The sequence below is a fragment of the Thamnophis elegans genome, chromosome 3 (genome assembly GCF_009769535.1).
Source record: "Thamnophis elegans isolate rThaEle1 chromosome 3, rThaEle1.pri, whole genome shotgun sequence".
NCBI classification, from domain to species: domain Eukaryota; kingdom Metazoa; phylum Chordata; class Lepidosauria; order Squamata; family Colubridae; genus Thamnophis; species Thamnophis elegans.
Genome location: NC_045543.1, coordinates 43,123,516 through 43,138,932, shown reverse-complemented (window position 1 = coordinate 43,138,932; position 15,417 = coordinate 43,123,516). Strand labels below are relative to the sequence as shown.

Genomic DNA, 15,417 nt, shown 5'->3' with positions numbered 1-15,417 from the left:
TTATATTCATTAATACTCCTCTCATATACGCTTTGCTTGCATCCCATACATATTCCAAAGATGTACCCTTGTTCATATTGAAGACAAAATATTCCGATAGCAATTTTTTACAATCATTAACATACTTTTCATATCTAAATAAATTTTCATTCAACCTCCAGGACCTTCTTGCCTGGGCTACCCTTCCCAATTCCATCCAGACTGGATTATGGTCTGAAAGAACTCTCGCCATAATCTTTGTCTTCTTCACCCTACAAAGTAAATCATTTGTAATTAGTATAAAATCAATCCTTGAAAGAGATTGATGTCTATTGGAAAAAAAGGTAAAGTCATATTCTTCTGCATGCCTCTCGCACCAAGCGTCTCGCAATTCAAAGTCGTCCAGCATGTCAAAAAAGGGTTTGGGTAACTTAGCTCGAAATTTGGTGTTCGGTCGAGCTGTCTTCTTATCTCTTTTGGTGTCGATCACGCCATTCCAGTCACCCATTAATATACAAGACTCAAAATCCCACTGTACTAATTTAGCATGGAGGTTTCTATAAAATCCATCTTGTTGTTGATTTGGAGCATAAATTCCCAATAGTAACGTCTTTTTCCCTTCTAAGATTAAATCTAATGCAATATATCTTCCAAAGGGATCTGCTTCAATTAGCTCAGCTTTAATGTCTTTTCTTAAATATACTACTATGCCATTTTTCTTTTCCATGGCTGAGGTCGCAAAATGTTGGCCCAGTTTGGGGTTAAACAAATATTTTTGATCGGTTGATTTGATATGAGTTTCTTGCAAGCAAATTATGTCATTCTTAAACTGCTTAAGATAATGAAATATTTTCTTTCTTTTCTGTGGAGAGTTCAGTCCGTTAACATTCCATGTCAAAATCTTAGTTGTCATTTTTGGTTGCCTGAAGCTTTTTTAGAGCCTCCCGCAAGGCCTGTCTCACCTTTGGTTTGGCTCCTCCCACAGCTTCTGAGCTTGTTGCAGTAGCACCTTGGTCAGTGGCCAATGATTGTTGAGATTGTTGCATAGTAGCTTGTTTATCCGTTTGTCTGGTGGTCTTATGGTTGGATCTTTTTTCCTTGACTCCTTGCCCTTCCGGAAGAGGGAGATGATACATTTTATCTAATGGTTGTGTGGTTTGCTGTTTATCTTGTTCGTCTCGTGGTTTTTCACCATATCCCGAAGGTTCAGGGTATCCCATCTTCAGAATCTTATGATAGAAATCACGAGCTTTCCATACAGAGCTGAGACGATATCTTTGTTTGTCCATTGTAACTATAATACCGAATGGGGCATCCCATCTGTACTGTATCTGACGCCTTCTGAGCTCTTCCACCAGAAAAGCATAATCTCTTCTGGCTCTTAGCATCTGAGGCGGTATTTCTTTCAAAACAATCAGGTCCTGTCCACCAATTTGAAGCTTAGTATTGTAGGACTCTTGTAGTATCATATTTCTAGATTCTCTTGTAACAAAGTATATTACCACGTCTCGGGGAAGTTGCCTTTGTTTTGCCGCCCATGAATTAACACGAAAAATCCTGTCAATCTGCCAATCAGAATTGGATCCCGGTTTTCCCACCAGATGGTCAAAAGCTTCAGAAAACATTTGCTTTAGGTTCTCCTGCTTTTCTTCACGCAGCCCCCTCACTCTTAATGCAAGCTCCATCTGCTTATACTGTATTATAATAATTTGTTTTTCAGCATTATCAATTTTTTGTTCCACCACTTCAGTTTTGGATATCAGGTTAGTTTTAGCTTCATTGAGAGTTTCTAAATTATCTTCCATTCCAGAAATATATTCTGTTATCACATTTACAATTCCCATCATATTATCATTCATTTTAGTGACCCTGGTATCGAATTTGTCATATAGAACTTCCATCTCATTCCTTATTTCATCTTTGAAATCTTTAATCATTTCTAGATTCTGTTCTCTGAATTCTTTAAACATTTCTAAGTTCTGTTCTCTGGATTTTTGGAACATTTCCAGAAAAAATTCTTTTGTTAGTACATCTCCACTAGGGGGCATAGATGGTGGGGGCTGCAACTTTGTGCCAGGTATGGGAGACGTTTTCAGAGGTAATTTAACAGAGGTTGATTTGGATGCCATTATATTTTGGTTTTAATTATTTATTCTAAATTACTAATCCACTGTGCTATGTGGAGAAAAAGAAATTCCTCCCCCCCCTTTTTTTCCTTCTTTTTTTCTTTTTTTACAAGGGGTTTTACGGAGGATTTCAAAAGAGAAAGTCCATTTGGAATGTTTGGAATGTCTCTGAATCAACAAAGAGTCTTGAAAGCTTTAAGGGAGTAGCTCTAATTAAATTATAAGAGATTATTTCTTTAGTTCTGTAGCAGGAAGCCGGAGATAACAAATGCAGAAGCTGTAAACGCCATTTTGAAGACAATTAAACAAAAGAGGTTTTTATAACATTGAAGCTGGTATTTCAGATAGAGAAAGGTTTTAAAGTTCACAAGTTGGTCTTTGCTCGTATTGATTTTTAATAGTCTCTTTTCTAAAGATTGTCCTGAGGGGGAGGGGATCCTGTCTTGTGCTGTGGATAACAGCTGCGAAGTTCAGGTCAGAGTTGAATGACTCAGCTATGGGTTGATCCTCCCCCTCCGTCCACAGCTCACAAAGAAACAAACTGTGAACTTCAAAGAAGATTCTTACCAGCTGAGATTCCTCACTGCTTTTTTCTTGTCTGAAAAAAGAGTTATCTTCTTGATATTAAGTAGATAACGGTCCTGAATTCTGGGGGCAGCTCTGTTAAGCTGCCGACCGGCGACAGGCCACTCCCCGGAAGTCAGCCAGTATTTTTGGCCTTTTTTAGCCAGTTTTGGGGTTTTTTTCGGGCTGCTTTTAGGCCATTCCCCAGCGTTCTGGCACCCATAAAGACCAGCTGGCCGGCACGCCAAAACATGAAGAGCAACTGGCGACAGCACATGTGCCCACAAAGAGGGCTCTGCATGCCACCTCTGGCACATGCGCCATAGGTTTGCCATCACAGGTATAGAGTTTCCTGCTTGAGGGAGGGGGTGGATTAGAAGATCTCCAAGGTCAAGTCGAGTCAAGTCAAGTAGGTTTTATTGTTATTTCAACAATATTCAGTACAGTACACAGTGAGACAAAACAAGGTTCCCCCAGGACCAAGGTGCTACATCAGACAACGTAGATAAAAAGAAAAAGAGCAGCACACAGAATTACATATAGCTCTAAATCTAAGAACTTAAAGAGTGTTGAGGAGTCTGATGGCCTGTGGAGAGAAACTGTTACACAGTCTGTTTGTGCGGCCCTGAATGCTTCTGTACCTTTTTCCAGATGGCAGGAGAGTAAAGAGCGTGTATAAAGGGGGGGGGGGGTAGCCACAATGTTTCTGGTTTTACGAATGCAGCATGTAGTGTATATGTCCATGACATAGGGAAGAATAACCCCAATGATATTCTCTGCCATCCTCACTATTCGCTGTAGGGTCTTGCGATCCAAAACGGTGCAATTCCCAAACCAGGTGGTGATGCAGCTGCTCAGGGTGCTCTCGATGGTCCCTCTGTAGAAGGTTGTGAGGATGTGTGGTGGAAGCTGTGCCTTCTTCAGTTTCCTAAGAAAGTGAAGACGCTGCTGGGCCTTCCTTGTTATGGAACCGGTGTTGAGGGACCAGGTAAGATTCTCTGCTAGGTGAACACCAAGGAATTTGGTGCTCTCTACGATTTCCATGAAGGAGCCATTGATCTTCAGCGGGGAGTGGTCATGTTGTGTCCTCCTGAAGTCAACATCTATCTCTTTTGTTTTATCTACATTCAGAGACAGGTTGTTGGCTTTACACCAGTTTGTTAACTTCCAATTATGTTATTCTATTGTTATTCTGTTCTCCTGTGTTCTGTTGTTGAAAAGATCATGGAGGAGGAAGAGAACAGTCTCTTTAAAAATGTCAGCATCCATGTTTGTGTTTTATCCTTCAACACCAAGCAATCATTCAAGATCAATGTATTATGACATTACATAACTCTCAATTTCCCAGTTGCTTTCCTGCTTTCTTACATTCTCACAGTGTGTTTTGAATATACACTTCTCTTCCTATTAGATTGTGTGCTGTGATCTAGATCCTGCAAGAATTCCTTGAAATCACTTTGATCAAGAAACAAAGCAGCATCCTAATATTCAGGATATCTTTTCCTCAGGAGGATTTAAAGTAAATGAGAGTATAATAACTTTAAGATAATAAGCAAAGAAGGTAATAAGCAAGATAAAAATTGGGAAAATGGGATGTTGAGTTGAGTTTTGGATGATTACTTACTACACTGCTAGAGTTTCAGATGTATAAAGAAGATGTTTTCCCCCTCTGGTAAGATCTGGCATTTCTACAGCAGTTTTAAATTATCAAATAATTGCGTAGAAGTCCAGAAGTCTTAAAGTTGAGAAGGTTGAACATCCCTGTTATATGGATTGTTGCAGAAGTGGAAATGGGGTAAAGAAAATGGAAACTTATGGCTACTGTTTGGCTTGAGGTCTAGATCAGTGGTTCCCAAAATTGGCAACTTTAAGACTTGTGGAGCTGGCTGGAGAATTCTGGGAGTTGAAGTCCACAAGTCTTAAAGTTGCCAAGTTTGGGAACCACTGGTCTAGATGATAGTATGTTTGTTAGTCTTGACGTGAGTTTCATTTCTTTACATCTCAATAAGCACTGACTACATTCCCAGGAGCAGACCTGCAAAGGCAACCAGTTTGATCTACTTGTTATGTCACCACAAACAAGAAGACTGTACATTCTGGTGCTGCATTAGGCATGAAAGCCAGTTGGGTAACTTTGGTCCAGTCATTCTTCCTCAGCCCAACTCACCCCACAGGGTTGTTGTTGCAGGGAAAATAGGGAAAGGAAGAAGTATCACGTATGGTTGCAGACTTGCGCTATCTAAAAGTATAATAACGACAGGATAAAAAAAATCTAATCTAATCTAATTAATCTAATCTAGTCTAATCATCCATTATGTTCTATGCAAACATGAATATCCACATACATGGGATGGGAGGTTTTCTTCAGAAACTATTTGCAAGAGTCCAAGAACTCATTCCGAGGCAGGATTACACTACTATCTTAACCCCACCAATGAACAGCAGTGTCACACATAGTGGGATATATAAATATAGCTTTCCCCCCCTCCACACCTTTATTCTAATTCTGCATTCAATATTCAAACCTTGTCAGGTCATTAAGTTTGAGTACTTTCCCTGGGGCAATGTTTGAGCTGTAAAATACTTTGGCTTTGGGCTGTTTGAGCATTATAATTAAACCTTAGATTTTTATCAAAGCTAAAAGATGACAGCAGTAGATAAAAACACAACTCCCTCTGAACAATTCATAGTTGAATGACTGTTGTGTCAACACTCTGTAAATGCTATTGAGAAATGACATACAGAGCACCACATTCCTTAGCCAGCCCTTCTGTCTTGTTTTCTTTGAAAAGAAAAAGAAAAAAAAAAGCAAGTGTAACAGCTAGTTGTTCACAAAATTTGGTTTTAAAACCATGACTGGCCTTCCTGGTAGAATTCACATTTAGGTAGGTCTTAAATTTAAGTCCACAACCCAAAGCTAGCAACAGCAGGCAAAGGAGGGTATACATTTGGCAACCATACCCTGTGGAATCAGTTTGGGTTTAAGATACCGATTAAAAGATTGCGCCTTGGTAACCTGAAAGGTCCAACACATTTACAAAGCCATTAAATGCTATTCATAACTAGGGGTAAAACACATAACTTTCCACTCTAGTGCCTTTGGAAATCTTGATTTTGATTGCTTGACATCAGGGATATCAAACTCAACGTCCTGGGGTCAGATCCGGCCTGTAGGGTACTTAGACCTGTTCCCCAGGGCCACCCTGGAAACAGCAGTGCCTCTACCAGTGTAAGCAGGCTGGTGAGCTCCGTTTTCAGCTACAATGGCCTCCTGCAACCCTCTGCCAGTAAAAATGGAGCTCAAGAGAGCACCACCCAACCTCCATTTTTGCTGGCAGAGGGTTGCAGGAAGCCGTCGCAGCTAAAAATGGAGCTCAGCAGCCTGTTTTCACTGGCAGAGCATTCTGGCCACCACAGGCACCCCCGACACAAGTGACATCGACCTGGCCATGCCCACCGCAGCCATGCCACTTGGGGCCCCTGAGGTCAAACACAACCCTGATGCAGCCCTCAATGAAATTGAGTTTGACACCCCTACTTTACATCATTTCCCCAACCAGCCCTTTACGGCAAAGCACCTGAAGTCATTGTTTTGCCTAGGAAAGCTCTAGGTTTGATTTTCAGCATCTTCCTGCAAAATGAGAAAACATCATTTCAGATAGACAATTGGTAACTAGTTGGGCCAAGAGTTTGCCTTGCCACGAGGCTGCTTTCTCTGGCAGCGTAATGGCCATCACCACAGTTCAAAATGCCCTCCTGTCATTAACATGCTGGAGAGTTTGAGACATAGTACAGTCTGTCCTATCGCTACTATAGGACAAACAGAAAACACTTGTTTTAAGTGGTGCTCATTAAGGAACTGCATACCACCTTGACATTAGAGTTGGTTTAATCATCTCCCCCAACTTTATGTTGGAATATTTATTTTTGTGTTTGGTGCCTCCACCCTAACAAAATTTGTTACAAGATGTCCTGCACCTCTAATGTCCTCTTTCTTATAAATCTTCCCAGAATAACTAGGTGTATACAAATTCCAATTCGTTTTTATAGCCTATTGGCTGAAAAGAAAGGCAAGTCCTGTTTTGCCTTCAGCAAACATTTTCAGCAATGAGGCTTGGACCAAGTATTTGCCTTTGATAAGTAATGGTGAAAGTTGCTCCTCCAAAATCCCTCAAGGCCACTACTGGATGTTCACTCTCACATCTCCTTGACTCATAGGTGGCATAGCATCCACATTGATGTACAGAAGTATTTATGGGAGGTTTTGCTGGCCCTTGTGTTTCATACTTAATCTGTCAACTTGGGCTTTCATTTTAGGCTAATCATTGAGGTGATTCATTTCTATGCATTTTAAGTATAAAGAGCTGGTCTATCAGGCTGTACCCTTTGGTGGTGGGTTGGATGTACTTGATATGTTCTTGAGTGTAGACTGTATGTAGATTTTATTAAGAACGTAAGAAATGTTGTGCAGATTTGCAACAAAGTGTTTCACTCCACATTACTTGGAAAGATCTCAGCACTGGGTCACTTGACAAAGAAAAAACAAGCTATGTTTTCTCAGGTTTTGTGCGTATATACATTTCCTCCTGCCAGTGGTTCTCCTAGCTTGCCATTTCTTTAAAAAAATTGAAGTCTAAGATCAAGTTTTGTTGCTGCCTTCCTCCTCCTGGCACATTTGATAATGACAAATCTAGAGTCCCACTTTCAGCATACAGCTTTTTGGTTCATTTCTGGTTCATTTAGCCTAGCTGTCTCAACTCTCTTGACCTGTAGATGTCCTGGGAGGGTGCAAGATGGAGAAGACAATTCAGTCTTTTCTGCTGCTAAGCGGTGTTAAGCAAGAATGTGACAGGAGCTGTTGACCATGAATCAATCAGAATTATTTAGAATCCTGGCTTAGAGTCAGATGTAAAATGCAAAACATGAGGTCAGGAAAGGACAATTTTCTCTCTCTCTCAAGAATTCTATTTCTTCAAAAGTAATGTGTTGAATCCCTGAGGCTAGAGGGGACTATGACTAAAATTAATGGTGGTAGGGCCACTGATTCTCTTTCCAGTATGCCTGTTTATTTCTTTATAAAAATTTGTCTTCTGCTCCCCACACAGTGGACTGGCGTGAAGGTGCAGATAAACATCTGTCTGTTCTCCACAAATTGAGGAGACCGTGAATATGGTCTCATCCGGTGGTGGGATTCAGCCATTTTGCACCACTTCAGGAAACTGGTTGTTAACTTTCTGAGCAGTTTGGTAAACTGGTTGTTTGAAGAAATCATTAGGGCAGAGAACCAATTGTTAAATTACTTGAATCCCACCATTGGCCTGATCTATAAATCAAATAATACATGAGAACATTCTATAAAATTCACAAACATTCCAAGTTATCCTTAGTTACTATTAGGTTACGGTTGCTTGAAAACTTCTCAGTGGATTTACAAAACTCACAAGCAGATGTAGTTTTTTTAATCAGGATTCAGCTATCTCCTTTTTCTGGGTATGCCATTAACTTCCACTCTGCCCTTAGAGTTACACTCCTCTCAATTGCCAGCTCATTCTCTGTCTACTACAGATGATGGTTCTTACTTGTTTGCTTGCAGGAAGAGAAGGAAGTCCGTGATGCTTTGAAATAATACTTCTGCAAACTTTACCTTTCTCTAAGCCAAAATGAAATGTCTGAGTTTTATCTACATGGCTTCCGGTTTGATCGTAGGGTCATTTTTCGTCCTCAGGGAAGCTCCTGAAGCCTTCAGAGAGCCTCCGGGGGAGGCTTTTTTCGCCCTCCCCAGGCTCCTATAAAGCCTCTGGAGCCTGGGGAGTGCGAAAAATGGCTTTAAAAAAGGCTGAACTCTGCTTGTCAGCATGCGCATGCACACTGGCCAGCTGACAGGGCAACGCATCGCATGCCCTGACAAATGATTCCGCGTGCCACCTATGCATCCCGGGACTATACTATATCAGTCAATTCCTTGCCAGAGTTTAATCTGCCCATCCAGTCTGGTGAATGAGAGAGGATTTGTTGCTGCTTCCTTATCACTTTAAAATGCACCTGATGTGGCCCTTTTCTAGACTGGTTCCCCCCTAATAGAATATCTGTGCCCCTCCCTCCCCCTGAGGTATGCATGCCTCCTGCCAGTGTTTTAAAACTAGGCAAAGGAATTTTCATGCCAGCAAGCACCTGGTTCTTACTTTATTTATTTTATGGTTGCCTCGAATGATATTTATAAATTGTTTATTGATGCTTCACATGAATGTCATTAACATAATATCTCCAGTCATAACTATTACAAAAACAGGTGAAAGAAAACTGGCTTATGCTGGAAATATATGTGCTATCCTACTGATGCTATTAATTTAATGGCTTTATTATATATTTACAGTATACAATGTACAGTGCTTAGTATCTTACTGTAGCTTTCCTTTGTTCTACAAACCTGTGAAGGTGAAAAATGCACACCATGGTCAAAAAGTTACTTTTTCATCACTGTTGAAACTCTGAACTGTCTTTGTATAAGACAATTGTTAAATGAGAATTACCTTTAGAAGCCTTAAGATAAAGGTAAAGGTTCCCCTCGCACGTATTGCTAGTCGTTCCCAAATTTGGGAGTGGTGCTTATCTCTGTTTCAAAGTTGAAGAGCCAGTGCCTGCGTGGTCATGTGGCTGGCATGACTAAATGCTGAAGGCACATGGAATGCTGTTACCTTCCCACTAAAGGTGGTCCCTATTTTTCTGCTTGCATTTTTTACATGCTTTCAAACTGCTGGTTGGCAGAAGCTGGGACAAGTAATGGACGCTCACTACGTTACGTGGCGCTAGGAATTCAAACCGCTGAACTGCCGACCTTTCTGATTGACAAGTTCAGTGTCTTAGCCACTGAGCCACCGCGTCCCTTATTATTAGAAGCCTTATGTACTAGGAATTGAGGCTAAGGAACACATTGTCTATTACTTACTTGAGCAATGCTTGATTTGTATTTTCTGTGGAGGCAAAAATTACCAGTAAAGAATACTGGCAACAATTAAAAACTATTTAGCAAGACTTTGCCATATTTTCTATCTGATTCTTTAATCCATCAATGGGTTCATAATAACAGGTGCTTAACATCTTCCTGGGTGTTAGTGAAACTAAACTCTTCCATAACTTTGAGTAGGAGTATTATTACTGTAATGTCACAATATAATGCTCTAAAGATATTCTCATTCCAAGCCATTATCTTATTTATGAGGCCATTAATGATTAAAAACAAAAGGTAACACCTTCCATTCTAAATATATACTTGCACATTTGTCCGAGTCTTTAGACCCATATATCCTGATGGAACAACATTTTTCTCTGAGAGCAGACTTCTTCAGCGTGATTCCTTTTAGAGATAGTTGGACTCTAACTTCCATAGTTTATAGTCAGCATGATTAGTTAAAATGATAATCCAGCTAAACTTGGTTGGAGTGATGGGGAACTGAAATGCCACACAGTTTGAGGGCATCAGGTTGTGCTAGAGCAGGGGTCTCCAAACTTGGCAGCTTTAAGATTTGTGTACTTCAACTTCCAGAAAGCCAGCCACGCTGGCTGAGGAATTCTGGGAGTTGAAGTCCACAAGTCTTAAAGTTGCTAAGTTTGGAGTTCCCTGCATTAGAAGGTTTTAGGAATGAAGCAGAGCAACCGCACCCAAATCTTAAAAGGTTGCTAAGGATAAAATACTGAGTCTGTAAGCCAGCCTACATGGCAGTGGGAATAGGGCGAGAATCACCTGGGTTCTAATTCCCAAGGTAAAAGTCACCGAGTGACTTTGGCGCATCCATGGCTTTTCACCTGCATCAGTTCCACAAGCCAATGAATGGAAGAATCCTCAAGCAAATGGAACTTCATCTCCAGAAAGAAGAAACACAAAAGTTATGAGTAGAAAGCATAGACCAAATAAAAAAGTTTAAGTGGCCTTAGTGTACATCATGTTCTCAAGTGGGGGGAAAGTACCCCAAGAGTGAGCACTAGACCTACTCCACATGCGATGGCTCATCTGACAGATCGAAATGGTTGTGCAATCATGCTGTGTCGCTTCCCTATGTACTCTATTATTCATTTCTTCACATCTCTTGCAATGCCCCACAAGATACCAGGAACATAACTCTCCTTACAGATATTCTCTTTCAGTCTTTCTTCTGCGTCATTTCTCCACCCCTCATCCCTTCAATTACTCTCACTGAAGTGTGCAATTGCTTCTCGGCCTACCTGAAACCACACTCAGAATGAATGGATGCACCACAAACTATCATAGATCAATGATAAATAATTGAGGGATGTTCCCATGACTATTTAATGAAAGGTGTTTTGTTTCCAGAGGCAAGAACATGTAACTTAGTGGTGCAGGGAAGATTTCACTCAGTGTTTTGGCTGAAATGAGAAGATGTGGCTTCTTGACAGACTATAATACAATGGAATGGAAATAGACGATTAGAAGCACCTAACTTGTTTTCACAGTTAAAGTACTGGTATCTTATGGTTCGTGCAAAAAGGAAAAACGACAAGAAAGCTCTTGCTCTGCTCCTTATTAAACATGGTACAAAATAGAAAAATCATAAATTGCAATAAGGTAACCAATCTGCTTTCCCCATCTGTCCCTACAGTACACAATCCATGGCAGTATGGATCCTGGCATCCACTGTAAACAGCAGAGAAATGAAATGAGGTTACAGAATGGCAACTAAAAATAAAAAAAGGATGAAAATCTCACTGCTAAATGATCAAAAATGATCAAAATTCTCAAGATTCCTTGTATTATATTTAACAGGACATATTCTGAACATTGTACAAAAGAAAGTGCTGTCCCAAAATAGATTATGGTGCATTTATAAATGTGACTGCCCCATTCTTTGACCAGGCAATTAAAGTAAATGTTCGCCAACCATTGCCTCTTCCAATATCTCACTTGATTCTGAATTTACTCTGAGAGACTAAACGCTCTGCATACTTATATCACCAAATAGATGATCTCATTAGTCTACATCATTTTGACAGTCCCAGTCTGGACCAAATAAGTAGCAGTACAGATAGGATAAACAATCTGGTTCCATTTGAGACAGTGGCAGATTCTACTACTGTTCTGCAAAGCTAAATACATTAAATATCAATATCTTTAAGAAGCTCACAATATGTATTTTGATTTACACCAACAGGTTTGCATAAAAAATGCTCCTCAGTCCATTATTCCGCTCATGTGTTACTATATCCCAAATAAAGTGAAGCGGTGTAATGTCTCATCTCAAAGTCATATTCTGCAGCTTCATTAATGACTATCAAGCCAACGAAGAAAGATGTTCAATCCTTTAATTCATTGGGAATTCTTATGAGGGCACTTTTAAAGGAAAGGTAAAGACAGATAAAGTCATCCATGCAGATTTCGTGGAATTCTATGGAGATAGTTTGTCCACCTAGCTGTTCGAAAGCATGCAACTGCGACTAGATGAATAGGTACCACTTTGGTGGGAAGGTAACTGAATTCTGTACGCCTTTAACCTATAGTCATAACCACAGAAATGGTCTTTGGACAACACTGCCTCCTTTGGCCGAGAAATGGAGATGAGCAGGAAAACAACTGACAGGAAAATCTTTACCTTTTTTTTCAATCTTAAATTTGCCATTGCCCTCTTCCAGAACATCCTTATTTCCCAGTCGTACCCACAGCCATGGAATTCCCTAGTGGGTTCCAATCCAGATATTCACTAGGCTCAATCCTGCTTAACAAATTCAGTGTTGGCCTTTCCAGGTGGACCATACAGGAAAAACATCCAGATTAGCTAATTCTATTTTATCTTGCAATAATATAATCTTGCAAGCCTAATAGTACCAATCTCCCACTGTGTCTTTTACAACTTGATAAGTTAGAGAAGGTTCCTTTCTGAGTTTCTTTCTCCTCCCGTTATGCAGCTGTGGGCTATGCCTTTCTTATCTGATCATTCCATACGTAGAAATTTTTGGGAAATTGATTGCCCCATGAATAACTCTGTAGATGAAGGGCTTTATAGGTGACAACCAGCATCTTGAATTCCATCTGGAAACACACTAGGAGCAGATGCAGCACATGGAATCATGAAATGTACCAAGGTGCATCCATAAATTGCCATCATGTTTTGGGCTTTCTGGATGTTCTACAAGGGCAGCCTCATGTAAAGTGCATTGCAGTCATTCATTTGGTAGTTGACTATGGCATGAACAACTACAAGCAGTGCCTCTCAGTCCACAAAAGGCCACCATTGGCATTCAAGATTAAGTTGGCAAAAGCCCTGCCAATCACAGCAACCACTTGCTCATCCAACATGAGCCCCAAAAACAAACAAACAAACAAACAAACAAACAAACAAACAAACGAATTTGGAAAAGATGGTCCTTTATTAGAGAATCAGCAGGATTCAATTTGTCCAAAGGGCCAGTCTTCAACCTTTCTTGAGCCATATCCTGTAGCTTTCGCTCCCAAATCTCAGATGTGTAAATGCTGCTAGCTCTTTTGCTTAGAACCCTGAAAAATGTACACCACACAGGCTTAGCGGCATTGCCGGGCAGCAATTTGCGGGCAGCAATTAATTCACACGTGGCAGTTTCACTTAAGAAGCTTAAGTGATTAAAGGAGGTCATCAACATATTTTTTTCATGACAAACTGCAACTGAACAAACACACAAAGCATAAAAAGAAAGACACTTTATCTTTTACTCTCGTGTGACTGCCCTCTTCTCTCTGTGTCCCACCACAGTGTTCGGAAAAGGGGTGGAAGTGTGTGCTTGGCTGCCTGTGGCACAGAATACAGCCTTGTCTGCCTTTCAGGCAGCAGGTGCACTCAAGCTGCACTTGCTGAGATCTGGTTACAGCTTCTCCTCTGCCCTGGTATTTACCCTGCTCCCGATGGGAGTGGGGGGAAGGGTTTAAAAGTGTTTCCCCTTCCAGGTAGAACTTGCAGGTGTGACCAGTCTTTTCTCCCCAAACTAAAGAAGGAGCTATAAAAATTGTGCGCGCGCACACAGCCTTTGGTGGACGCCTTTCGCCAGCCTTCTCTCTGCGCGCGCTCCTAGAAACTCCCTTTTCACCTTAAACTCAGTAACTCTCGGCACGTCTCCCTCCCCGACCTGCCTTCAGGATCTGAAGTGTCCTGGGTTGGACCCACCTCTTCTGTTGCAACAAGTTGGTTTCGTCAAGTTTTCTGGCCCAGGATTTCTCTCCGCGTATTCTGTGGAGGAGCGCAGCCCAGAGCCTAGGGAAAAAACCGCGGTCTCCCGGCAGCAGCATCCCCATCGCTGGGCAGGCTCAGTCTCTGCAGCGCATCCCCGAAGGGACGGTCCTTGTCGTCGTCTTCCTCCTCCTCTTTCTCTCCTTAGTCCCCGTCCTCCCCCGCTCTGCCCAGTTGGAGGCCAGCTCCAGTCTGGTCTGAAGACGGATGAGTCTGCAGCCGACAGAGTCCGAAGCGGGGGATGGCGGTTGCAACATCTGGCTGCTGAGCGAGGCCGGTACCTGGCGGAGTCCCATGAACAGGATCCGAGGGACAACCTGCCGGGGAGGAACCGAGAGGAGAAGGAGGAGAAGAAGAAAGGCAGGCAGGCCCGCCCAGCGCGACAGAAGGTTTTTGTTGGCGTTTAAAGAGTCTCGGAAAGAGGTTTGGGACGAAAGTATTTTTTGAGCTGTGGAATTATAGCTTGCCTTCTTCGGGACTCCTTGATTATTCATTTAAATTGTGATCTGTTAAAAAGACTCCTACATCACAAGTAAACCCATTCGAACTGATATGCCCAGACATTGAAGGTACCCCTTCCTTTTAGAAACCATGTGGTTAGCAGAATTATTTTTCAATATTTAGTGAGTAGCCTTCCCAAGTAGACTAGTTTTTTTTTAATTGTTTGCATTCCAGCAAGGGGGGTTTCTCCATGAAACTATGTTTTCTATATTGTAAAGATCATGAAGAAAAGGCAAATATACGTGTACTGGGATAATGATGCAGGATCCAATCTAGGTCTATCATGGGGACCAGAGGTTTAGTCTTCCGAGCTTTTGGGCTCATGCTGGACCACATCCTCAGGGTACTTCTCTCTCATCACACATTCTGGTGGAGCCCTGAAGATGGGCTCCAGCATGATTCCAAAATCTCAGAAGACTAAACCTCTGGTCCCCGTGATTGACCCAGATTGGATCCTGCATTATTAAGAGAGCTATTTGGATAAATAGTGATTAAGACACCAGGCTAGAAACTGGAAAACTGGGAGTTTTAGTCCTTCCTTAGGCAAAAAGCCAGCTGGGTGAACTTGGGCCAGTCACTTCCTTTCAACCCTAGAAAGGAGACAAGGGCAAACTACTTCTGAGTAGGAGTCAACAATGACTCCAGAGCAACGCTTCCATGCCAAAAAGGATTATTAAGAATTGTGGTCAAAGTGCAGTCTCTCACAAGCCACAAACTCTATTCTTGGTGAGAATGGTACATCTGGTTTTCAGCCCTGATGGTCCCATCCAAGCTCTGACCATCCCTCCTTATTCTCCAAATCCAAAGGAATCCCTCTAGGGTTCTGACATCACAGAAAGGGGGGTTATGAATCCCTTCCCATTTTGGGAAGACCAAGGCCAGCCAGGTAAATGTTGCCACTTGGAAATGAATCCTAGTTTTGACACTGCAGGACTGAATGGCACCATTTTTATAGAAAAAGCCAAGATAGATTAAGGTGGGACTTCATTTGCTCATGGCATCAGCTGACTTCAGCCATTGGGACTTTCAGAACTGCTGAT

The 15,417-nt window shown here is 41.6% G+C and overlaps 1 protein-coding gene across 1 annotated transcript in view; it reads right to left on the bottom strand.

Annotated features, from left to right (window-relative positions):
* LOC116506390 (transient receptor potential cation channel subfamily V member 6-like) overlaps positions 1-13,941 on the bottom strand; it is an 89,873-nt gene extending 75,932 nt beyond the window's left edge. The window contains exon 1 of the mRNA XM_032214114.1: positions 13,814-13,941. Coding sequence (XP_032070005.1) covers positions 13,814-13,941 — 128 coding nt within the window. The remainder of the gene's footprint in view (positions 1-13,813) is intronic.
* Positions 13,942-15,417: the final 1,476 nt, after the last annotated feature.